This window comes from Lolium rigidum, chromosome 3 (genome assembly GCF_022539505.1).
Source record: "Lolium rigidum isolate FL_2022 chromosome 3, APGP_CSIRO_Lrig_0.1, whole genome shotgun sequence".
NCBI lineage: Eukaryota > Viridiplantae > Streptophyta > Magnoliopsida > Poales > Poaceae > Lolium > Lolium rigidum.
This window is the reverse complement of record NC_061510.1, coordinates 139,455,088-139,478,511: the sequence shown is the minus strand read 5'-3', so window position 1 is coordinate 139,478,511 and position 23,424 is coordinate 139,455,088. Positions and strand designations below refer to the sequence as shown.

Sequence of the window (23,424 nt, the reverse complement as noted above, 5' to 3'; positions counted from 1 at the left end):
GCGTCAACTCCCTCCTCTTTCTGGTGTTCATGGCACCCATTCTCTCTATGATGCAACACATTCCTCATCATCGGCCCAGGCAACGACATTAAGTAATCCCCAAACCCTAGATTAGGATACGATGATGACGCAATTGCACTTTTAAGACTGTTTGTCGTATATAAGTTCTCATCTAGAGTTATTTGTCTCATTTGTATGGACTAGTATTACATGCAAGACAAATTAGTTTGGGTGTAGATTACATTATTGTGGAGGGTAGGAAGTTTTATTTGGGAGGATATAGACACGCGGATGATGATTTGTGAGGCCACCATGGATGTTTGGTTTGTCGATCTTTAAGGCCAATGATGATTTGTGAGCTACGGTTCATGTTTGCTTGGTCAATATGTAGGCTGATGATTAACTGATGTCGAATCTTGGCGGTAGTGACATTCTTGATGATTGGTGTAACCGGAATTATCCAACGTTTTCAACCTATCCGCATATGATCCCATTGCTACCATCAAGGCAAGCATTACTTATGAGGCATTATAGCATTTTATGTCATCAGTTATGCTTGTTTATGTATGAGCCATCGATGCTCGCTTGGTTGGTGATTATAAGTACATGTGTTGAGTGTTGAAGAGTCCCAATGGCCGCACATTATGATTTTCTCTTTGAGGAGCACAATGCATCCATGTGAGACACAATTCATCATGTACTATTGTTCAACTATTTATTACTTTATGATGGATGATTAAAACACCGTCAAAAGTGTTGAGTCAATATAAGAGGGTTGATCGTTGCCATGGATTATGTGTTGGCATCTCATTTGTTTCGACTCGCCTTTTGGTATGGGGATAGGTTGTCGTGATTTCATAATATATGTCTATGTCTATATTACGCTTCAAAACATATGAGTTGCATGTGAGGGGAGAATGGAGTAAAAGTATTTTAATTAGATATATACAAAATGGAATACTGGTAGACGATGTTTCACAACACCGTTAATTATGTGCAAAACAAGAAACATAAAACAATAAACTCAGAGTGACCCCATAAAATTAATAAAAATATATGCGAGGAAACTCACTGTTCAGCTTCAAAAAAAATAAACTCAGAGTGAGGAGCTCACGTGTTTCTTGTTGTTTTATCAATCATGCGAAACTTAGCGATCGTAGGCGCGCACATACGTACGGAATCAAGCCAGTTGCGCACTCGTACGTATAGGATTCTTGATTCTTCACCGGCCGCGCCCACAGAACGAGAATGGCAGCCAGACCGCAGAGCCGGCTCCATGGTGACGAAGAAGCCGATGCTGCTACCTCGACCACCATTAGTCGATTTGTTAAGTCTTTTTGTGAGTGTTAACTGTCCGTGAAGTTGTGTGCTGTGTGCACAAGTAGTTCAGATCAAGTGGCATTTTATAGACATTGGTGTTTTTCTTCTTTGTTTCTCTTTTCTTTCGTACGAACGATGTCTTGGCCCTTGGCTTGGCGGCCACGGATGATGGGCTGCGGCTTGTGGAAAAACAAGGCGCACAAGTTTCTTGATGGCCACGGACGCCACACCCTAGAGGAACTGGGACCAGAGAATGACCCAACAGCGACCCGTTGACGCCCGGCGGCGAACGAGTTGACGTTTCCACGTGCTCATGAGCGCGTCATGTCGGAACATTTTGAACTTGTTCTCGCAAAAATGAATGGGAGCATCGTTTGAATTGTTTGGTGATAAATATTTGTTGTTGGCTTCATATTTCTTAGGCCATATGCGATGAGCTTGGGTCCATGTTGCCATCATCTCATCACATTTTTTTTTTCCAGGAGAGTCATTTTTTTTTTTTGCGAATAGGACACTGGCATTAAAAGAAACACCGAACAGTACAAAGCAGCTCAAGAAAAACGAAAATTACAACGAGATCCTTGAGAAGCCCTTCATCTTCAACCTCTAAACCGTGTCGACGGCGCGCCGCCGCTGCCGCTCCTCCCTGAGCCAGCCTGACGTTGTTGATTGCGGACAGGAAGTCGCCGAACGGATCGAAAAGACCACATCCGTCCCGAAGACGAAGAAGTAGGATGAACTGCCGATGAAGCTCCTTGACGATCCAAAGATCCCCACAGCCAGACAAAATCCTCGAAGACCACACCATACCCACAAGCTTCTCGATGTCGCCGTCGAGATGGGGTTGAAGCCGGGGAAATATTATTGCACGAGGCGCCGCCACCACCACCTGAGCACCGCCCCTACAAACAAAAACCCTAAAGACGGGAAACGAAGCTCCCAAAACTGGGAAACGGAGCCCTCCCGCCGACGACGAGGACCGCGATCTGCCCCACCTCCATGGCCCGAAGGCCACAGAGGCGGCCAGATCGGAGGCGGCCGCCGGTGGGAGGCAGTTAACCCTAATCGCCTGAGGTCACGAGCAAAGGGGTACGTACGTGACTTGTGAGGCTGTCCACGAGAGTCATTTGATACGGGACTTCAAGCATAAGGGCATCTCCAGCGGTTTGATGCAAATGAAATAAAAGTATTCGTTTGTGTTTGATCGGTCAGAAAATGGGTAAAACCTAGCTTAAATTTGGGCTCGAAACGAGTTAGTGCGGACAGTAAGCGAGTCCACGTGCGATCACTTGTTATCTACCATCTATACCTACATGGCCCGCTTGCTAGTGGCACGGAAGCCATTCGCACTCCCGCCGCTAGAAAAATCATATTTTCATCACCGCCAAGCCCTAGCCTGAAATAGACAACGTCGCCTCCATGGACGTCGACCAAGCCGCCGGAATTAGCGCCCAACCGTCCAAGGCCCCACCCCAAAGCCAACCCCAAAGCAGGATGTGGCCGCCGGCCGAGGGACAAAGGCCAAGGTGTCGAAAAAGGAGCAGGCGGCGGAGGAGAGGGCGATACATGCCAAGAAACGCAAGGGTCGGAGCGCCATCATGCCGGCGAAGAGAGACCAGCAAGTTGTCAACGCCACCGCGAGGGTGGCTGCTGTGATGGCCTTGGAGATGCAGGCCAACGCCTAGCTTGGCATATTGCCTTCCGTCGATGAGCCCATGCTCGTGATGAAGCGGGGGAAATCATCGGCCATGCCCAGGCCTCGTCGATGAACTCTTTAAGTTATTAGGCCAGACGACTACCTCTACAATGACGGTCGTCAATTTTGCCGCCAGGTATGTTGTGCTCGCAAGGCAGGTCGAGGCGCCGCTCTCCCATATCACCAGTTCGCGGTCTTCGTCACCAGATGTCCCGTACATCGAGGGTGTCCTTGCATCTGCACATGAACCGCACGTTGGGTGGGGATCGGGGAGCCGGGAGGGTATCAGGGAACTGACCCCATCACGAAGGCTCGAGCAATCCCACCGGAGAACATGCCTGCGCCCCGCAACCTGTTCGAGGAAATGCCACGGACCCTCCTGACGCCAATCGACCCAGTATGCTCGTTCGACCTCGTGTCCCTTCTCATGTGCTATATTCCTCTGATGTCTAGTGATCCGTAGGCCTCCTACGCTGAGCAGGACGATGCCTCCATTGACGCGATGGTCCATGGCAGCGGCTTTATCCCAGTAGACGGCCTTGGGATCGAAACCCGAACCCAAGGGTATGACATTGATGGGGAGTCATTGTTCTCCCAAATTGGCCAACCAATGAATCAAGACACTCTCGTGCTTGATGGTGGCAATGGTAAGGGCTTCAAGGAGGGTGAGGCCGAGACCTGGGCCGAGGACACCGACGATAGAAAGAAGAAGGGCACGAGCCAAAGGACCATCGACTACATCAACAAAGAGGGCCTCGTGCTCTGCCATTCTTGGCTCTCCATTATCCAAGATCCTATATGTGGTGCCGAGCAAAAAGGTCATGCGTATTGGAAGAAGGTCACTCAAGAATTCTATGAACACCGGTAACTCGCTCCGTTCCGGATTCATAGTATCTGCAACCAATTGTCCCTTCAAAAGAGGGGTGTACATCCAACAAGAGACAAACTAGTTTTGCGCGACGATCGATCATGTCGTTTCTGGTAAAGTGAGCGGCCTCAGCATTGTCGATGTGGTATGGACACATCCAGCTTTGTTCGTGGAATGTAAATGCATTGTCATATCACCAAGGTATAACAAATTATGTATCTAAAGGTGCCCCAGGCCTTGGAGTTCTTGAAGGTATAGTGGGACAAGGGCTACCACATGGTTCATTATTGGCATGCGATCTACGAGATCAATATCCACAATGGCAAAGCCGATGTGGTAGTGGTCGGTTGATGGCGAAGATGAAGCCCCAGGCCAAAATGCCCATCTATCGGCCAAGGGGCCACAAGTCCATCAAGATTGATCTGAAGCATGATGTGTCGGCCCTCGCGTTGAGCGAGATCTTGAAGACGATGATGGTCAAGACATAAGAGGCCCTGACTAGGAGGGACGCAAATTTTTGGCAAAAGAGACCACCCTACCCAATTTATTGATAAAAAGGACCACCTGTGAATGCAATTGACAAAAAAGACCACGTTCTCAGTGGCGGTAACGCCCCTAGGCGACACGTAGCACATACCGCCACATGCTGTGGCGGCAGGAGCTTGCCGTCCCGTGTCGTGGCGGCACGTTAGACGTCGAGCAGCACCATCCGTTGCCGTCAGCTGTGGTGGGCCATGCCACCGGAGGCAACAGCAGCAGGGTGCCGTGGAGATGCCTCCACTGAGTGCGGCGGCAGGCTCCGCCCCTTGCTAAAAATTCTGACGCCAGGCTAGGATGCCTATGGTAGGATGCCTACTACTCACAGTAATGCGGGTGCTTTTCCTTTCAGGGTGGGGGTAAAACATATTTTCTTGCAGACCTATGTACCAAGTCATATTAGTGGATGCCAGATACATCAATCTACAATGTCTAGCGATGAGGATCTACTACCTAGTGGAACTCGTTTCTTTTCCATCTCTTAGGCCATCTCCAACGCGGCTACCCACCCGCGCTCGCCCATCCGGATGGGTCGCGACGAACAAAATGCGGTCAGGCCCAACGCGGCGGCGCACCTCAAATGCGGATGGTCGCGGTGTTCGGGACGACCCAAACCCGGCCCAAATCTGGGCCAGGTTTGCGTGGCTACGGATGGCATGCGGTGTCCTCGCGCTTTCACCTGCTCGCCTTGCTGGCCCACCTATCGGCGGGCGAGTCCTATTAAATGTGGACTAGGGGGAGGGGGGCTGTCCCTATCCAGTCCCCACTCCCCACTCCACTCCGCCCGGCTCGCTCGAGCTTCCGCGCCACCATGGCCCCGAAGCGCGAGTTCGAGCCATCGGCGAACGACCACGAGGCCGGCAGCAGCCGGCAAGCCGCCGCGCCGACGACTTTCGACATGGGGCCGCCGACGCCGATGCGCGACCGAATGTACGTCACCGTTATGCTTACTGCTTGTCACTTCGGGCCCGAGTACCATGATCTCAGATTTGAGCATGTTATTGATTCATGAGGACAATTTTTTTTTTATCATACCTGCAAGTTGTATACACATATCGTTGTCCGAAACCCGAGGCCTCAAAGTGACAATAATTGGGATAACCGGAGGGGATGGCTATGATGTGAGGATCACATGTGTTTATTGTTCCGGTACTCTATTAAAAGGAGTACCGTAATTACCAGTAGTTTCCCTTGAGGCCCCGCTGCAACGGGCTAGTAGGACAAATGATGTCGTGCAAGTTTCTCATTACGAGCACGCACGACTAAATAGGAACACACGCCTATGGTTAATTTATACTATGATGCTTTTATCATTATTACTTGCAATGCATATGTCTTGCTTATTATATGAACTATCTCATTCATGCAGTGCATGTTCATCCATCCATCCCTGTGTCTACAGTATTTTAATCCTGCTGTCTACTGCAATCATCGCTACTGCTTTTTATTTCATTACTGCTGTTACTTCACTACTACTACTGCTATAAAATTGTTACTAATAAACTGTTGCGAGCAAGTCTATTTCCAGGTGCAGGTGAATTGACAACTCATCTATTAAAGCTTATAAATATTTTTTGGTTCCCCTTGTGTCGAATCAATAAATTTGGGTTTTACTTCCCTTGAAGACTGTTGCGATCATCTATACTTGTGGGTCATCAAAGCCCATCTTCTCGACCGCACCATTGCCACAGCCCGCCGTATCCATCCGACCGACACCATGGGTAAGTCTTGGCCATTCCGCAAGACGAAGAACGACCACGAGGCTAGCGGCTCGCGGTCTGGAAAGAAGCCGCGGGTGGGGTGGTACGTCCGCATCGAGTTCGCGCGCCGCCTCTGGGAGGAAAACCGGCCAGTGCCATGAACGGATGCGAGTGTGCCTGGAGGAGGCTGGTACCGCAAGTCCAGGCGAGTGTCGGCCCCTCCCGTGCCACGCGAGGACAGAGAGCGCCATGACGAGGTGCGCCGCCGAGCCATCTTGCCGGCCGATCTCCGAGAAGATCCGGCGTACACACTCAACACCTACAACTGGATCTCCTTCGGGACGTGGGAGTTCGACGCGCGCCGCCGAGCGAGTTACCTCGGAGCCGTCTGATGCTCCTTCGACAGCCTGGGATGTGTGGCCACCTTAACCGCAGACTGCCCTTCCTCCACCACCTCCGGCGTAGCAGCTCCGATGGCGGATGCCGGAGATCATCAACCTCGTCAGCGTCGACGAGCAGTAGTCCATACCTAGGTTTTAGCATGCCTTGCTGGCCCTTTTATTATTTTCTAGAGCATTTTATTGTATTTTTACAAATATGTAAATTATGGTTTTCAAATGGGGAAAAAAGATTATGCATCGGGCCGCTGGGGACACCACTAGACGCAAACGCACGCGGTCGATTTCAACCATTCGACCAGACGCAAGGACGTCCCTCGAGGTCAGGTCAATGACCTCGAGGATCTGGCCAAATGGCCGCACTTTGCAGAGGCGTAGTTGTCATCGACAGCGAGGACGACGACGAGTACTACTAGGACTAGGTGGCACGCCGGCGGCCACCGCGTTCCAAACCCTAGCCTAGGGTTTATTTCTTTTTTTTAGTTAAGCCCATATTGGACTTTCTTTTGTGTAAATTTGCCCAAAATAGGGCATCGTTTAATGAACTTAGTTTAAATTTAATTGTTTCTTTGCGATTTTATTGTTTTGTGTTGCGTCCGCGCGTTGGACGCACTGCGCGACCCAAACGGATTGTTGGCCATGGTCACCTGTTCGCGCGGCCACCCAAACGGTCACAATCGAACAGCTCAACAACGTCTAATTTGGGTCGCATCGTTGGAGATGACCTGACAACAAGCATACACAGACATCTGCATTCGTACTACATGTCATGTGGTACTTGGTACAAGTCCATTTCGTCTATTCTATCCTCGGCCGAGCGCAGCGGGAGCTTGTGATTAATGGACACAGCAATGGAGCACAGCTCCCTCTTTACTCATGATTTGACATGGTCAGTACCAGGACATGCCGCCAGAGCCCGCGGAGGCATACACCATGGCTAATGTGCCACCACAGCGGACGGCGGCAGGCACTTGCCGCCATAGTTAAGGGTGGCACGCGGTTCTTTTTGATAATTCACTCGTGAGGTGGTTCTTTTTGACAATGCGTTGGGGAAGGCTTTTTCGTTAAAAATTTGAGGGACGCTGCAACCAAATTGCTTTCGGAGGAGAACTAAATCATGTTCGCCGATTTGAGCATCAAGAAGAGAGCCCCATTCAACGTGACACGATCTTCGTTTTAATCAAATTTGTGCCCCTTTGGCAACTTGATTAGCTACTCTTTATGTGCACTTTGGGATTGACTAAAGTAGCCATGTTATTAGCGGAAATTCAATTCGGTTTTTGGATGGGTATGCTCCCTCTACCAAAAAATTATATGTTAAAATATCAAATTTTTTTGAAAAAAGATTTTACATGTACATCTCTAAATATATGTGTTCCTCAAGTTTCGCTAGGAACAAAAGGAGAAAATTTATCTTCTAAAAACCTTATTTTTAGCATTGAATTTTATCTTTTTTACACACGTCATACGATAAGTCGATTTTTCATGAAACAACTTTATGAGTGAAGATGTATGTGTGACTTTTTCATTTCAATTTTTTGAAATCTCAAAGTATGTCTAGCATGCATTTATGCATTTCAAAATAAAGAAAGCATATACTCTAATGTTCCAAAGTACCACTCCCAGTTGCTAACCACTATTTTCGTTGTTTGCATGTCACTTCTGCTCATGTATTGACTTCTTTTGTGAATTTGGTTAAAAAACAAATTACAAGACAAATCGTGTCAGCGGCCCCGCCGAAAGGAAATGAATCAGCCAAAGGAATGGCAATAGATACTCTCATGCTTTGCATAAATTGGTTTTGTACCAGGCTACCCGATTATTAAACGGGGATCCGGACAGAAATGTAAGGAGAAGACCCAATTGTCATCCCTAGGATAGAAGCGACATCCCTGGATTTTATCTTGTTGGGTTCCTAACCCTAATGACGACAGTTGCGTCCAGCGTTCATACACTGTTATGTATATTTTGAGGTGTTTTGACAACGCTAGCAAAGCAGCAAGACAATGATTTCTTCCATGAAAATCAAAGCAGGGGACAGGCAGTCAGGCCGCAAACATAGATCCTCTCAGATAAACTGGAATTCACAGCAACATTTGAAGTACAGGAAACGAAATCCACAAAACAGTGTAGGCACAGTAAGAACTGGACAATAATTGTTGTAAATCGGCAAATTGGACTATGTTGATATAGCATCCGAGCACTAGATAACTTAAGTCCCAGCCTTCCGACGGCCAACTTGCGCCACAAATCCAGCCTTGATAGGAGCAACTGACCTTGACGAACCGCACTGATAAGATAATAAAGAAAATCAGTTAGTTTGGTTAAAATAGGTGTGCAGATGAGAACCTCCTGAACTGCAGCAGATTCAAATAAAGGGCAATGTTTCATCCTCAGACGTTGCAGAAGTTTCTCACAAGTTTAGTCAAACAATGTAGGCAATGAAGTTTGCAACTCATCATAGGTAAAAGACACTGTAAGCATTAGTTTTCAGATAAAGACAGCAAGTAAAAATGCAGAAGAGCCATGATAACGCTGAAGCCTCAGAAGTTGCAGTATTTATATCACTAACATATTTGTCAAACAATGTAGGCAATAACTTCAACTCATCATCAGCATAACTCCAGTACTACAAACTAATATTTGAACTCTTAAGGCAAGACAAATATACTACCTCTGACCCAAATCAGTTGTCTCAGATTCAATGAACCTAGACAGATCTAGATACATTTTGCCTAAATCTGCAACAATTAATTTGGATCAGAGGGAGTACTAGATTGCAGCAGATTCTCAGAAATGATAATGTTGAGTCCTCAGATGTTGCATCAGTTTCTCATAGGATTGGTCAAACAATGTAGGCAATAAAGTTCGCAACTCATCATAGGTAGAAAGTTCAAAGCTCTAGAGGTAACGCAATACAAACAAATATCAGTGTTCCATCCTCAGAAGTTGCAGGAGTTTCTCATACCATTAGTCAAACAATGTAGGCAATGAAGTTTGCAACTCATCATAGGTAGAGAACACATGAACTAGTACGAAATGTAAAGGTATCCATCCTCAGACGTTGCAGAAGTTTCTCATAAGATTGATCAAACAATGTAGGCAATACAGTTAGCAACTCATCATAGGAAAGACAGCCCAGATACCACCAGTAGCACATTCAACACATAAATCACAGCATTTTAGCTAAAAACAATTAAAACGAAACATACAAAACTCAGAACGTTGCAATATTATCACCAATAGATTTGTAAAACAATGTAGGCAAAATTGTATACAGATTATATATTCTACATTAAAAAATACATAAATTGCAGCTAACTAAATGAAAGGCAATGTTCCATCCTCAGAAGCTGTGCAAGTTTCTCATTAAATTGATCAACCAATGTAGGCAATACAGTTTGCAACTCATCATAGGTAGAAACTAAATTCTCAATTGTATAGAGATTCAACATTCTACATTTAAAAAAGCAGCTGACTAAATACATGGCAAACGTTCCATCCTCAGAAGTTGCGGAAGTTTCTCATAAGATTGATCAACCAATGTAGGCAATACAGTTTGCAACTCATCATAGGTAGAAACTAAATTCTCAATTGTATAGAGATTCTAAATTCTACATTTAAAAATGCAGCTGACTATATAAATGGCAACGTTCCATCCTCAGAAGTTGCGGAAGTTTCTCATAAGATTGATCAACCAATGTAGGCAATACAGTTTGCAACTCATCATAGGTAGAGACTAGACACGGGGAAATACTATTAATTAATTGAATGTGAACATAAAAACAGAACATAAAAGCTTAAAACAATAAAAAGGAATACCAAGAACCTATGGAACAGCCTTAAATCTCAATTCTCAACATGTTTGTCAAACAATGTAACCAAATAACTCAGCAGCTCATCATGGACAGAACTACATAAGTGGCAACCAAATACAGTTTGCAACTCATTATACGTAGAAACTAGATTCTCATTTGAATACAGATTATAAATTCTACGTTTAAAAATGCAGCTGACTAAATAAATGGCAATTAACCATCCTCAGAAATTGCAGAAGTTTCTCATAAGATTGATCAACCAATGTAGGCAATACAGTTTGCAATTCATCATAGGTAGAGAGTAGACATGGGAAACACTATAACTGAACGTAAACATAAAAAACAGAACATAATAGCTTAAAACAATAAAAAGGAATACCAAGGACCTATGGTACAGCTTTAAACCTCAAATGTTCACATAACATATTTGTCAAACAATGTAACCAAATAATAGCACTTGCAATATCTAGGTTCAGCAAAAGATGACAATGCAATCCAAAAAGAAAAAACTATGATGGATTTTGAGCCTGAGCTCTTGCAGATAGTATTACACAAATACTTGTCACAAAATGCAGTCTGGAAAGTTATCAAAGGCAAAACACAGATAAAACCAAAATTAGGAAAATTTGTACAAGAAACAGAAGATATAAACATGATCAAATTCAAACTGCTTAGTGTAACTCGTCTGCGCAGAATAATAGGGTGCTTACCTGTTCACAACGTAGGAAGAACAACCGATTCTCCTTGGAAAGGATAGTATCTGGACTCTTGCATCCATTGCATATGACATATTCATCTGAAACGAGTGAAATTGCGATAGCAGAAGTTAGTCCATTGAGCATAAAAAATTAAAGCAGCTCAGAGATAAGAATATAGAAAATTTATGCATTTTCTTCTCCTAAGTGCATCTAGTGCTACCACTACTTGCACATAAAAGACGCAGAAAAGGAGCTGAAACCGCAGTCATGAAAGAAACAGCAAACTTACTGATATATCTCCTCAGTATTGCTTCAAAGTTCTTCGGGGCAAATCTTCCTTTGATAACCAACCTCTGTTGCCCATCAAGGGATCCACTTGTTCCCATCTCAGCAAGTAAAAACATCATCACATGCTCAGGTTGCCTATGCATTCTGGTAAGTAGAAATACCACTTAAATTAGCTCATGACAGCCTTATGATTTTCGAATGAAAACAAACTAACAGGGGAACAAGATCAAAAGGAGTGAAAACAAGGAAGAATCATACGTTTTGCACAAGTCCATGAAGTTCACAAAAACTGTCTTCTTTGTGCCTTCTCTAAGAACTTGAGGGGGCCTCATAACTGTTCTTCGTCTATCACCAGCAAGATCTGGATTATTCTCACGCAGGATATTGAAGACTCTGCCAAGCAGCTGTAACCAAACAAATTAGTGATAAGGTTTCAGAAAAGGTAATGCAATTGAAAACGATAAAAAATTGGCACTGCCCAACATGCTAATTATGTACCAGAGCATCTACAGTATAAACAGCAAAGAAATAGCTAAATCAAGAAACACACAAAAAAAATACAGCACTCTCAATATATACACTGTACCACCTTACGAAATATGCCTTGTGAAGATATACTGATGGTGTGAGAGAAGGTACCGCCTTACTGCTTTTAAAGAAAACACTCATGATCTTTTCTATTTATTTGTTCATAGAGCTCATGGTCTATCATTTGTCCACATACAATAGCAACAGGATAATGAAACTTTAACAGAAATGAAGTATCAATTACCTCGTCATACTTGTAATCTCTATCAGTCCCTTCCCACGGGTATTGGGTCACTCCACCCAACACAATCCCTTCTCCTTGTTCATCCTCTCCAATTTGATCATCTGGAAATCACATGCTCAGAGACTGCAGCAAATACAATGCCGAGGGAAAATAGAACTACTAATGATCAATATATTTACCAAGAGTGTCTTCACCATCAGCAGCCTCAACAAGCGATGGGTCAAGTTCCACCTGAAATTTGAGCATAAGTGAGTTGTAGAAAATTGCATAAAGGAATTGATCTCCAAAACATATGAGATACATATAAGAGGAGAATGGGATATGAGAATTTAATTTGATGTACAAAATAGGATAGCGCACATCTCACAACATCTTTTTCTTGACAGCATAAAAATAATCAAAACATAGGACAGAAACAATAAACTTGGCCTAAGGAACTGACCTGTTTCTTCTTCTTCTTTTTCAATCCTGCGAAGCTTGGCTCGCCAGACTCAGCGACTGAAAACAATGCATACAAGTTTCAACAAGAGTAGCAAGCAGATCATGAAACCATCTTTTGCAGCATACAAAACAAACCTGCCAAGCTTTCTGTCTTCTCTGCCAACTTATCAACCTCGTCAGCTGGATCTTGGATCACAACCTTCTTCTTCTTCTTCTTCTTGGTTGGATCGAAAGGGGCGATCTGCAAAATACCACAAACATTGTCAATAAGCATGCCCTACAGACAAGACAAGGGAAAATCGAATCTATATATATCAAACACCAACAAGCAGGTGATAGCTATTCCGAACCAAAGTGGACTTAATAATATATAGTACACCACGCCAGTAACTTTGCATCAGGCGACACTACAGTCGTATAGCAAACATTAAGAGTTCAAATGTTTTAGCCAACCACATACTGCTGTTCAATGCTACATGAGCTTGAAATCCTAGGCTTGACTTCAGCTCTCTCGCACGTGAAACAAATCAGAATAAGTTGAATAATTTGGCTTTACATTCCAACCCAGAGAACAAACCGGCACAGCCCTTGCATCTGACGACACATCGCGCATCAACCAAACCTATGCCTTGGCTTCGCAGAATAACTCGTTCTTCAATAACCTAGTATGCACACAAATCGACAACATATCGCCCCCATCGTCGCGGATTCATAAGCACGAAACCCTAACCCGTCCCCTTCCTTCGGGTAGCCTATTCGCCGCCCAAACCAAAGACGAATCCCCCGAAGCAGCTGCGCGAAACGGAAGAGAGGAGACAGAGAAAAAGAGAGCGCTTTTCACCTCGGTGGCCTCCTCCTTCCTCTCCATATGCTCTTCGTCCGCCATGGTGGCGCTGGCCTTCTTCAACCCCTGCTCTCCTGGCGGCGCGGCGGATGGAAACCTAGACGAGCACGCACGAATCGGATCAGATCGGGTCGGGTGGGAGAGAAAGATTGAGTTTTGGGGTGCAAGGGTGTACGGCGAGAGCGAGAGGCGACGGCGGCGGCGGGGCACCGGGTAGGGTTTCAGTAGTCGAGAGCTCTTCTTAACTTTGCTTTTCTCTCTTGCTTTTGTTTTGCCAGGTCGAGAGGCCGGTGGGCCGTATTTGTAGCCTCGCGGCTGACTTCGTGGTGACAAAAGGCCTAGGCGCGGTTTTTTTTTTTTTTTTTGTTAAGAAGAGTGTGCTCAGATTCTATGAGAAAACTGACCGAAAACCTACGACGGACCGAGCCCACACAAACAACATACCCACACACCCACAACCAACACACTCCAACATCGCGATACTTACAAACACTCAAACACAACACTCCAACATCGAGCCGTAAAGGATAAGCTACGACATAGGGTGCAGGTCCAGCGTAGGCAATAGCCAAGGTAGCGAGAAAATCGCAAACTTCTCTGGCGACGACCGCTCCAGGCACCGCTGACAACAGTCCAGACTCTGAAACCTCATCACCAATAGGAACCACCTGCCTATCAAACTCAGGTGAGAGAGAGACTGCAGCGTCAATAATATCACACTTCTCAAAGCCAAGACACGGCGGAGAAGCCATATCCGAGGACTCGTGTGAGACGGGCCTCACTTCCTCGACGGAAGGAGGCGTAAGCACATCACCACACAGCTTCATTAGCTCAGGCAAGATATGCATGACCGGAGCCGTGATTGCCGAGCTCGCCTTAGCTCGAGGAGAGAAACAACCATGAATGCCCGCTCCGCTCATGCCCACTTTGCCAACAACAAGAGGAACCAATGGCTCTTCTATCTTACGAACTTGGTTTTTCTTTTGGACGAGTTGCGGAAATCTCTAAAAAGACGACCTTAGGCACCTCCTTCCACACACGACAAGTGGTGTCTGTAATACCACAAAAACTAGTTAAATGCTCGTGCGTTGCTACGGATCTCTCAAATATTTTGTCTTTCCACACATGGGAAGTTAACACATGATAATTCAAACTATGTAAAGTGATAGCCACATTATTTTGCAAAACAAAACTACTTTGCATCTAATACAATTAGATACAAATCTGTAAATGGACATTATCTATGCATAACAACCTAAAATTTATATCTTGTGTTGACTAAGACAAAGCAGTAGTAAGTATCAGTATGAGAGTGCCATTCACAAAACTAAGCAACATAATATATGAAATTCCAACTTAATTAGAAAGTCAACTCAGTTATACTTATGTGATTTGTAATCCGACTTTATGGGACATTCTTGTTCATTGATAAAACTAACTCCTAGCCCTGCAATATCCATTTTTTGCTTTTCTTTTCCTAATTGTTGGGACAGAACCTCACTCCTAGAAGAAACGTTCTGCTATTAGAGAGCGAGCCACAAGCATGCTGCCACCAGTCTGCGGAGGCATTCCTAAAAATAACATTCATGCACCACTCAGTGTCATCTCATATAATTTCTAAATATTGAGGACCAAAATGGAAACCAAGTTGATAAGAATGAATGCTGCCGACCCGCCCCCGACTCCCAACCCTAACCCGCCCCCGCGCGGCGGCGCCACGCCGCCGCCGGGGCGCCCACCTCCACCCGCCCACTCCAGCACCCCTCCCGGCGTTCTCCTCTCCGCCGCAGCTGCCGGCAGCATCGCCAGGCAAAGCCTGGGCGGTGTGGTGGCGGCGGCGGATGTCCTCTTGACGCCGAGTTGCGGCGACGACGGCGCTCGTCGGTGCAGCGAAGGGACGGCGGCCACAGCGGATCCGGTGGCCGCAAGATGCAGCGGCTTCTCCTTTCAATCTGATCCGGTCCCCATGGGGATCGGGCGGAGGGGGTGGGCGGGCTCCTGCGGGCAGCGGCGTGCGGTCTTTGTTTGGGTCCCTTCCGCTTCACGAGGGCGCCTGGAGTTTCTACTCTATACATGGCGGTGGTGGTCTTTTCTTCCGCCGGAGGAGATCGGCTAGTTGTGTGGCTAGCTTTAGCGGATCTCGCGATCCGTCGTCTAGCTCCCGATGGTGAGGCGTAGCTACCGGTGAAAGCCGGCCCTGACTTCGGTCATGGCGGATGATGGTGGCGCATGTTTGTCGTTACCTTGTTGAAGGCATTGTCTTTGCAATCTGCGTTCTTTGCCTGCGCTGCTCCAGGGGAAACCCTAGACCCGGGTCTTCCGGATCGGACGATGGCGGCGTGCAGCGCCGTTCTACCTGTTGGGGGCATCGTTTTGGAGCAGACAGCGGATGGTGGTGGTGCTGAGGTGGAGCGGTGTTCTTTGTTGTGTCGGCGTCGTCGAGTCTCCGCGGCATGGTGCAGTGGTGTCTCGGAGACGGACGCAGTGTGATGGACACGCGCAGGATGGTGTTGTCGTCTGACGCCGTGGCGGCATCGATGGCAGGCCTGGCAAGGTCAATGCGATGATCCCTCTTGAAGATGGAGTCGAGGAAGACGGCGGTAGCAGCTCCTATGGCGTGGGCGTTGGCGTGCGTTGAGAGTTTGTTTGACTGGATGTGTTTCTCATCTGCTATTGGCGGCCTGGGAAGACATTTGGTTTTCTGGATGATGTGAGTTGGTGTATTGTCACCCTCTTCATCCCACTATAGGTTTAGCGAGGTGGCTTCGAGTTTGATCTTTTGTATTGCTTCTTGTAAGTTATTGTAAATAATCTAATAAAAAGTCGTGTGCATCCCTTGGATGCAGAAGCTGGGGCGATATTTCCCCCATTTCAAAAAAAAATAAAAAATGAATGCTGCTTCTTCTAAGTGGCCGTTTTTAAGAATCATCATGCTGCCAATTTACCTCGGTGATTAATTCACTCTCCAATACTTTTTGGACATTTTCTATAGAGTGGCCAAACATATTTATTTTGACAATGAAAGTCAATGGTTCAGATGGTTACCTTATAATCCTGATGAAGATGACAATGGACCATCTAATATTACATAAATGATCTTCAGTAAAGTACAGAAGCAAGAGTAGTGATCAAATAATGAGAAGCAGGTACTCCAGTCTGCATCACATCGGATTCATAAGCTAATTTGGAAGCATAAACGAAAATGTTTCTTCTAAAAAGCTGTGCATTTCAAACAAAGTTCAGTTGTTACTTTTTTATTAAAACACATTCTATAAATTAACATCCTATTATGGTAACTGCAGTGCTCTCTCCAATGGCATCTTGGCTCCCTTGCCTGCCACTGCCCGTCTCCTTTTTATCCACCTTTGCATGCATGACTTGTCTTTTCTTTTTTGCTTCGATGCAGCGTTGTCCGGATATGGCTGTTTGACGCATTTGGTTATCAATATTAAGAGGGTCACCATATTATATATAGAAGTGCACACTCACAGCCAAAGAAAGATGACAGTGTTGCATAGGTATATATATTCCAATTCAGTGGTATAGTATCAAAATTGTGAGAATTTACAATTAGGTTCCTGATCTAAGTTATAGTATCATAGATAGTTTTTCATATAGCTTGCTCTGGCAAATTTCTCCAAAATGCAATAACAATTAGCGACGGTTAAATCCAACACATATTATCATATTTTTGGATGAAACTTCGCAGATGCACAAGATACAACACAATATATGTCTAGAATTTTAGTTTAATTTTTTTCTTAAACTTGAAAGTGTCACAAAAAGAATGGGGTGCACCCGCATAATAAACAAGCAAATGACCAATTATCGCTACCACTTCACCCTCACGGTTTCATCAATCCTACCATTTCTACTGTAACAAGTGAGAGGTTCGAACGCATGTGCATAGATTACTGTGTTTGCAGAGGGCTAACTCTACGTCAGAACCAAGTTAAACCTGTTGCTACATGCGGGCAGGTGTTTCACTTCAAGGACAGGAGTTGCACTTGAGGACAGGCCACATCCCGCCGTCCTCCAGGGAGACAGCTCGGAGGTTGGAGAGACGTCAAGGAGCATCTTGGCCACAAGGTAGCCGCGACAGACCACAAACTTGCGCGCCTGCTTCAGCTCCACTGTGTGGTGGACGATGTGGGGACGCCCCAGCTTCACACTGACAACCACCAAGAACCACAGCAGCACTGCTTTGCGCACATCAGAAAAGGAGAACAATGGATAAGCAGGTTGCCATAAAGAAATGCTAGAAAGAACAGAATATAATGCATAGGCACAGATCCAAGGAGCTAATTCTGAACGAACATAGGTGTGGTGATAAATGGGAGTGGACACACATAGAACTTCTGAAGCTATTCACCATAAGATCATCTACAAACTACCATTCTCACCAGGTTCCTTAATTTACAGACATCTCTATACTTGCGTCCATATATATATCATGAACAGGTGTAAAGCTAAACAGAAAAGTAAATACTATAGTACCACGCAACGCAAGTATGTCCTCAAGTCCTAAACCACTATACAACACAAGCTTAAAACAAGTGCATGTATTTTAGGGGCATGATACGACAGGGTGTCATCCTAAGGTTTCCTGGAATACTGATGCCGTACAACAAGGGTTTGAATCCAAACCAGGTTTGAACACCCCTACTGTACACAACCCTTTTTTTTTCTGAAGACAAATGCCTAAGGATCACCATAATCATCCCTATGCTACATCAAACAAAGCAGGAGTATTGCTAGACAAGAAAATTACCTTGATAAGAGAAATTTTGTTAACCTTGCAACTTCACCAAGGTTCACAGAAGAATCATACATCAACTTGGGTGCATAACTTGGTATTGAAAGGCTTCCCTGGTGGCAAACTATGTAGTCACAAGAAAGCTCCGAGCTACTTTAGTTGCGCTCTAAATCTTTCTGCAGTACTAGCATCTATGATTTCAGTGCTGCCATTGTATGGCCCCATGATCGACTCCATGAAACAATCTACTTCGTCATCAGTGGCCATGTTTGCTCCAAACTCAAACTTAGGTGGTTCCATGAGTCTCGCCACAACACTTGGATCATCAAGGCCCTAACAACAACAAATACACAAACATGAACGATCAACCAAGTAACCCACATCATGCTACTAAAAATGGTAATGTACCACACAAGATATGTCTTTTACCTCGAACAATCTTCTTACCCTTGCCTCCTCAGCTTTCCACTGTCAAACACGATCATTCAATTAATAATGAATACAGTAACGTAAAATGTCAAATGCTAGGTTGCCGGGAAAAAAACCATAATACTTACATCATCCATAGTCTTCGCGGTGTCGATATTAGGTCCACGACATCCGTCACCAATGTGAAAAAACTTAAAATCCTTAGAGTGACCACCGTTGTATGCATCAGCATTTGGGTGCTTCATATTACTTCCACAACCGTAGCATTGACCTTTGTTTACAGAAAGAGGGAGATGAGAGCCTTTAAATAATGACAGTGAATTAACTGAAGGTAATAAAAGAGACACGTGACACATGGATGTGCGTGAAGCAGTTTGAGAGATAATGAATGCAAAGCTCAAGGATAATGGATCAGATGACATAAGGCACAAACAAATAGGTCGATTCAGATACTGTATACTAAGTCAGAAAGACTATAACAGATAAGTTGTTAGTTAATGCAAATAATAAACAGTATTTCAGTAATCCTTATGATAAGAGAACAGAATACCATTATCAAAAGTATCAACCCTGCAGATACAGCTGACTACCAATTTTCCGTCTTCTCCTGGCATATGTGTGACTTCCGCAAAGAATAGATTGTCAGTTGTCTTTGCTCCTTTCATCTTTGTAGTGAAATTGGTATGATAGTAGCAACGGTCGCCCTCATATATTACTTCGGAGCACACAACATCTTTAAGTTCAAATGGAACATCCTTAAATAACAAGAATGGATCCCATCAGCAATTAGTTATTGGACGAACGGATAAGAAAGTACAGTACGGACGGCGGGGGGGCAGAGAGAAAACCTCAAAATGAAGAGGATCCTCATTATACTTGTCCACCAAAGCTTGAACCAACTGGAGCATCTTGCAACGGCTTTTATCAATTTGTTCTGATATCACATGCATCTTCTTTGAGCCATCAGGCCAGTAAAGACAAGCTCGTATACCCCTCTCCACACTAGCCTTACCCACTTCATAGAACTCATGTTGCTCCTTCCGCCTAGTTTAGATCAGAGCATTCTTCATGATTAATATATTTTACTTTCACAATAGTGGAGAGCAATACTAAGTACACTTTAGTGTCATCACTCAGAAACAGGGCTAGATAGAAATAGTTTAAATTTGCATGTAGCATTGTTTGATATGGATCAAACCGCTCGCACGCGACTTCTGACATAGCTCATGGCAGTAATCAGCAAAAACAAAACAAGCCTTCATACAAAGTGGTAGCGTAGCGTCCATATTAATGTATGCACTCCTTCAACAACTCTCTCACAAATATAGAGTTAAAACCGTCTTATCAACACTAAGTGGTCACAAAACAAGAATTTATAAATTAAGGTAGGCTAATATTTTCTTTTATTTTTGTAAAACATGTGAAATATCTACTATCTAGCTTGGGGTTGTTTGTTCTTGTCCTCATTCATGCTGTGAAAACTGTGATTATCTTTGTGCCCCAAATCATAGAGGGCAGAAGCATTTGGCACTTGTTTAACTCTAATCAATTGCATGTATGTACCCGAAATAGGAGAAATGAGCAGATCAAAACATAGACAAAAAGAGTTGAGAAACTTTACATCATTGGATCCTGCCGGTCATGAAGATAGCGATCAATGGCATTGCTAGCTTCCTCTAAGCTGTTAAATGGTCCGCCCACCTTAGGATATGTGCAGAAATATCCCCGAAGATCAATCCTGGTGTAAAATGTGAGCCCCCAATCGTGCTGTTCCCGGACCCAAATGGTGTCCCGCTGAGCATCATGCAAGTTTTGATGCAACGTTTGTCCAGATGCAGGCCCACCCACACTTTTCTCAGACCTGAAGTGGAACAAGCAGGCTGGATGAGCACCAATCTTAGGCGGTGAATGGATGATCAATATTACCATCATAACACAACCAAAATCAATAAGAAAATATTATTAATATTTTCCTTTTCTGTGCTTCCTACAACAAAGAAGGCAATAAGAGGGCAGAAATACAGCTGAAAATCCAAATTGATTGGTTAGGTGCCACCTTTTGCATTGCCAATGTTGATGCAAGCCAGAATTTGGCAAGTCTGGTTTGCTACCAACATGACACAAGTGTGCCAAGTTTTATAGGCATTTCAAAATATAGGGATCAAACCAATTGGGCGCCAATTTTTATTGGCTTGCCACGAAACACAGGGAATGAAATTGGCACCAAACCAACCATGCCATAAATATCCCTCTACAGAAATTTATCTGTTAGGAGATGAATGATCCCTATCATCATCGTGCTATGGTCTGCTTGATAGACAATACATAACTTACTTCTTGTGCGATGCATATGAACACTTTCTTTAGATAAGACGCTACGACTACGGAAACTGTGAGGTGTATCATACATCGGCAAGTTCCGACATGAATCCGACTGGAGGGGGCAAATGAGCCCTACCTATCTCTATCGATTTTAGGCCAAACTATTTGATTTCGACTAGATCAGAAACCGAAAGCGAAAGATAAAAGAAAGATGGAGAGGCCGCGGCGGAGGTTGTCATACTTGTCCAGCAAGCAGGAGGCCTCCGACAGATAAGGAGGTAGGTGCGGCGGCAGGTCGCGGCGAGTCGGTGGCCATGGGGTTGGCGGGGAGGAAGAAGGGGATTAGGGTTTCTGTGGTGATTTCCCGGGAAGTAGTTGGGGGGGGAGGAGAAGAAGCGATATGAAAAAGGATCGACTTAGACAGAGGTCGATACACACCAGGGGGTCCAGGCTTCCTGGCCCAGGGTAAAAAGGCTGAAAGGCCCATAGTGTATGAGAAGGTATGACCCACTCGTTAGAATACCCGCCTTTGATAGGCCGAAGTGGGAGGTGCTATATGCCGACCGGGTTGGCAGGTACCGGGTGCTGCACACCCTTCTGACCCGGCGGCTGTTAGTGGGCCGCAGCCCATCAAGTAAATATTTTTTTTCTTTTTTCCTTTTTATGTTTACAGTCTTATTTCTAAAAACTAACATTTTCCAATTTACTAGACCATTAAGGCGCGCTTTGCTGCGCCCGTCCATTATGAGGATATGCAGAAAAAATATTTAATAAAGTGAAGCTGTCGAAACAAATGATAAAATTTGAACCTTCTGAGTTACAATGCCTTAAATAGATCTCCTCTATCTTTTCCTCAAATATGAGCAAGAATCATAGAGGGATTAGAGGAAGCAGAAGCTTCTCAATGTCAACAATGGAGTAGAGAGAGAGTAGGAGAAGCAACCAACTCAATAGGGAAGAAGGGGGTTATATATGACCTCCAAAATGGAATCTAGTCGTTCAAAACACACCAAAAAATAGCCCCCTGCCGGACCTTCCGGGCTTGGCCAGACCACTCTGGCCGGTCGGACTCGTCCGACCAAGGCTAGACCATTCCAGGCATAACTTTCGTGCACCCGAGATCCTGGCCGGACTAAGGCTGGCCCGTGGCCGGACCACTCTGGCCGGCAGCGCACTCCACACCGAAAACGTCGTTATTTTCACATCCGAACTCCGAATTTGATGATCTTGGGCTCGTTAGAATCACAACAAAAAGCTCTATAAGATCATTCAGGGAAACATCATAGTCCAACCATGGAGCACAAGATCAAATGGGGAAATGTTTAACCTATCTAAAACAGATAAACCGGTAACACCTTCAATAGGGAAAATGCAACAACTTGAGTTAGGAAACTCGGACTTAAGTAAAACCAATTTTGTTAGAAAGAGGATGAAATAAGGTAGACTACAAGGAGATAAAATATTAATAACATGTGGGATATATTTTTTTAGGAATTTAGAGGTGAAATCTCACAATATAATGAACCGAGAAAAACTCCAATATCGAAAACGCAACAAGTATTTCATGTGGAATCTGTTTTCGATAAACTAGAGCTTATCATGAGAATAAGCACAAGCTCTAAAACACCATATGGATAAGATATAAATAACAACCAAGAAATATGATGGAAGGATGTAAAGGTTTAAGCTCTCTCCGAATGAAACGAGCAAGTTACTCACTCGAGAGCCCCTTGATAGTGCGACAACTAACCTATAACCCGGTCTCCCAACTAAATCACGAGACCGGTAAGAAAGAAACCCTATCAAGAGCAAACTGTAACCTTGCGCATTCCACTTGAGCTCGATGATGGCGATCTTGACCGCAATAAGATGAAACGTCGTTCTTGATTGTGCTTGCTTGATGAAGATGAGGTCTTGCGGATTGCTCCCCCATACTCCACTATGGATGAGCTTCTTCTTCGGTGCAATTTCACATATCCATGAACACATATGAATGGAAAGATTCAACATTTGAGCTCTCCGAGTAGACCCATCTTGAACTTGCACCTCATTTCTTTGTATTGCAATCTTGAAGCCAACTCATGGTTCAAGCATTGCCTATGGACAACTCCTACACATATGACTCAATGCAAACATTAGTCCATAGGGATTGTCATTAATTACCAAAACCACATATGGGGGCTCTATGAACTTTCAGTAGCACTCGCAAGAGTGTGAACTTTGGGATACATCGTTGTCTCCGCGTCACCTTGTCATAAGGGGTTGCCCGATCTTGCACTGGTTGGACCGGGTCTGGCTGGCACCAGTGCAGGATCCGGTTTCAAGGTCTTTTCCGTCATATGGTGTCAAATTAGCCACACTGAAATAATTGCTGACACCAAACTCATCAATTGGAAGATCTATAGAGTATGCATTATCGTTGATCTTGGCAAGCACTTTGTAAGGACCGGCACCACGAGGAAGCAATTTGGACTTCCGTAACTTTGGGAACCTATCCTTGCGAAAATATACCCAGACCATATCACCAGGCTTGAACA

At 44.8% G+C, this 23,424-nt stretch overlaps 2 protein-coding genes and 9 non-coding genes across 12 annotated transcripts; all 11 read right to left on the bottom strand.

Moving 5' to 3' along the window:
* Window positions 1–8,567: 8,567 nt before the first annotated feature.
* Window positions 8,568–13,598, bottom strand: LOC124702394 (eukaryotic translation initiation factor 2 subunit beta). The gene is made up of 9 exons (XM_047234534.1): window positions 13,378–13,598; window positions 12,672–12,777; window positions 12,538–12,593; window positions 12,275–12,326; window positions 12,096–12,196; window positions 11,582–11,727; window positions 11,325–11,467; window positions 11,048–11,133; window positions 8,568–8,809 (listed from the first exon to the last, which is right to left on the bottom strand). The coding sequence occupies exons 1-9, from the start codon at window positions 13,420–13,422 to the stop codon at window positions 8,732–8,734; spliced, it is 813 nt and encodes a 270-aa protein (XP_047090490.1). The 5' UTR covers window positions 13,423–13,598; the 3' UTR covers window positions 8,568–8,731.
* Window positions 8,906–8,989, bottom strand: LOC124704863. Its single transcript, XR_007003735.1, has one exon. It is a non-coding gene; the product is annotated as a small nucleolar RNA SNORD34 (small nucleolar RNA).
* On the bottom strand, window positions 9,056–9,140 carry LOC124704864. The gene has a single exon (XR_007003736.1). It is a non-coding gene; the product is annotated as a small nucleolar RNA SNORD34 (small nucleolar RNA).
* Window positions 9,326–9,409, bottom strand: LOC124704870. The gene has a single exon (XR_007003741.1). It is a non-coding gene; the product is annotated as a small nucleolar RNA SNORD34 (small nucleolar RNA).
* On the bottom strand, window positions 9,455–9,537 carry LOC124704865. The gene has a single exon (XR_007003737.1). It is a non-coding gene; the product is annotated as a small nucleolar RNA SNORD34 (small nucleolar RNA).
* Window positions 9,570–9,653, bottom strand: LOC124704862. Its single transcript, XR_007003734.1, has one exon. It is a non-coding gene; the product is annotated as a small nucleolar RNA SNORD34 (small nucleolar RNA).
* Window positions 9,859–9,941, bottom strand: LOC124704873. The gene has a single exon (XR_007003743.1). It is a non-coding gene; the product is annotated as a small nucleolar RNA SNORD34 (small nucleolar RNA).
* Window positions 10,017–10,099, bottom strand: LOC124704868. The gene has a single exon (XR_007003739.1). It is a non-coding gene; the product is annotated as a small nucleolar RNA SNORD34 (small nucleolar RNA).
* Window positions 10,174–10,256, bottom strand: LOC124704867. Its single transcript, XR_007003738.1, has one exon. It is a non-coding gene; the product is annotated as a small nucleolar RNA SNORD34 (small nucleolar RNA).
* LOC124704874 lies at window positions 10,554–10,636 on the bottom strand. The gene has a single exon (XR_007003744.1). It is a non-coding gene; the product is annotated as a small nucleolar RNA SNORD34 (small nucleolar RNA).
* A 4,598-nt stretch (window positions 13,599–18,196) lies between the features above and the next one.
* On the bottom strand, window positions 18,197–21,259 carry LOC124698288. Of its 2 annotated transcripts, XM_047230784.1 has the most exons (7): window positions 21,129–21,259; window positions 20,187–20,426; window positions 19,414–19,609; window positions 19,116–19,298; window positions 18,694–18,836; window positions 18,566–18,604; window positions 18,197–18,469 (listed from the first exon to the last, which is right to left on the bottom strand). In XM_047230784.1, the coding sequence occupies exons 4-7, from the start codon at window positions 19,228–19,230 to the stop codon at window positions 18,287–18,289; spliced, it is 480 nt and encodes a 159-aa protein (XP_047086740.1). In that variant the 5' UTR covers window positions 19,231–19,298; window positions 19,414–19,609; window positions 20,187–20,426; window positions 21,129–21,259; the 3' UTR covers window positions 18,197–18,286. The 2 variants fall into 2 exon arrangements, with proteins under 2 accessions (XP_047086740.1, XP_047086739.1); XM_047230783.1 differs by lacking the exon at window positions 21,129–21,259 and having other exon boundaries at window positions 20,187–20,735.
* Window positions 21,260–23,424: the final 2,165 nt, after the last annotated feature.

Bases quoted from the DNA above. Each gene is read 5' to 3' on its own strand.
- LOC124698288 (XM_047230784.1), bottom strand. From the start codon at position 19,230: ATGAAAGGAGCAAAGACAACTGACAATCTATTCTTTGCGGAAGTCACA. The intron at 18,837-19,115 runs GTATTCTGTTCT...CTGTAAACAAAG, and splicing joins GGTTGATACTTTTGATAATG to GTCAATGCTACGGTTGTGGA. The intron at 18,470-18,565 runs GTAAAAGACATA...TGTTGTTGTTAG, and splicing joins GGGTAAGAAGATTGTTCGAG to GGCCTTGATGATCCAAGTGT.
- LOC124702394 (XM_047234534.1), bottom strand. From the start codon at position 13,422: ATGGCGGACGAAGAGCATATGGAGAGGAAGGAGGAGGCCACCGAG. The intron at 11,134-11,324 runs GTAAGTTTGCTG...CACTCGTTTCAG, and splicing joins AATACTGAGGAGATATATCA to ATGAATATGTCATATGCAAT. The intron at 8,810-11,047 runs GTAAGCACCCTA...TTATCTTATCAG, and splicing joins TCTTCCTACGTTGTGAACAG to TGCGGTTCGTCAAGGTCAGT.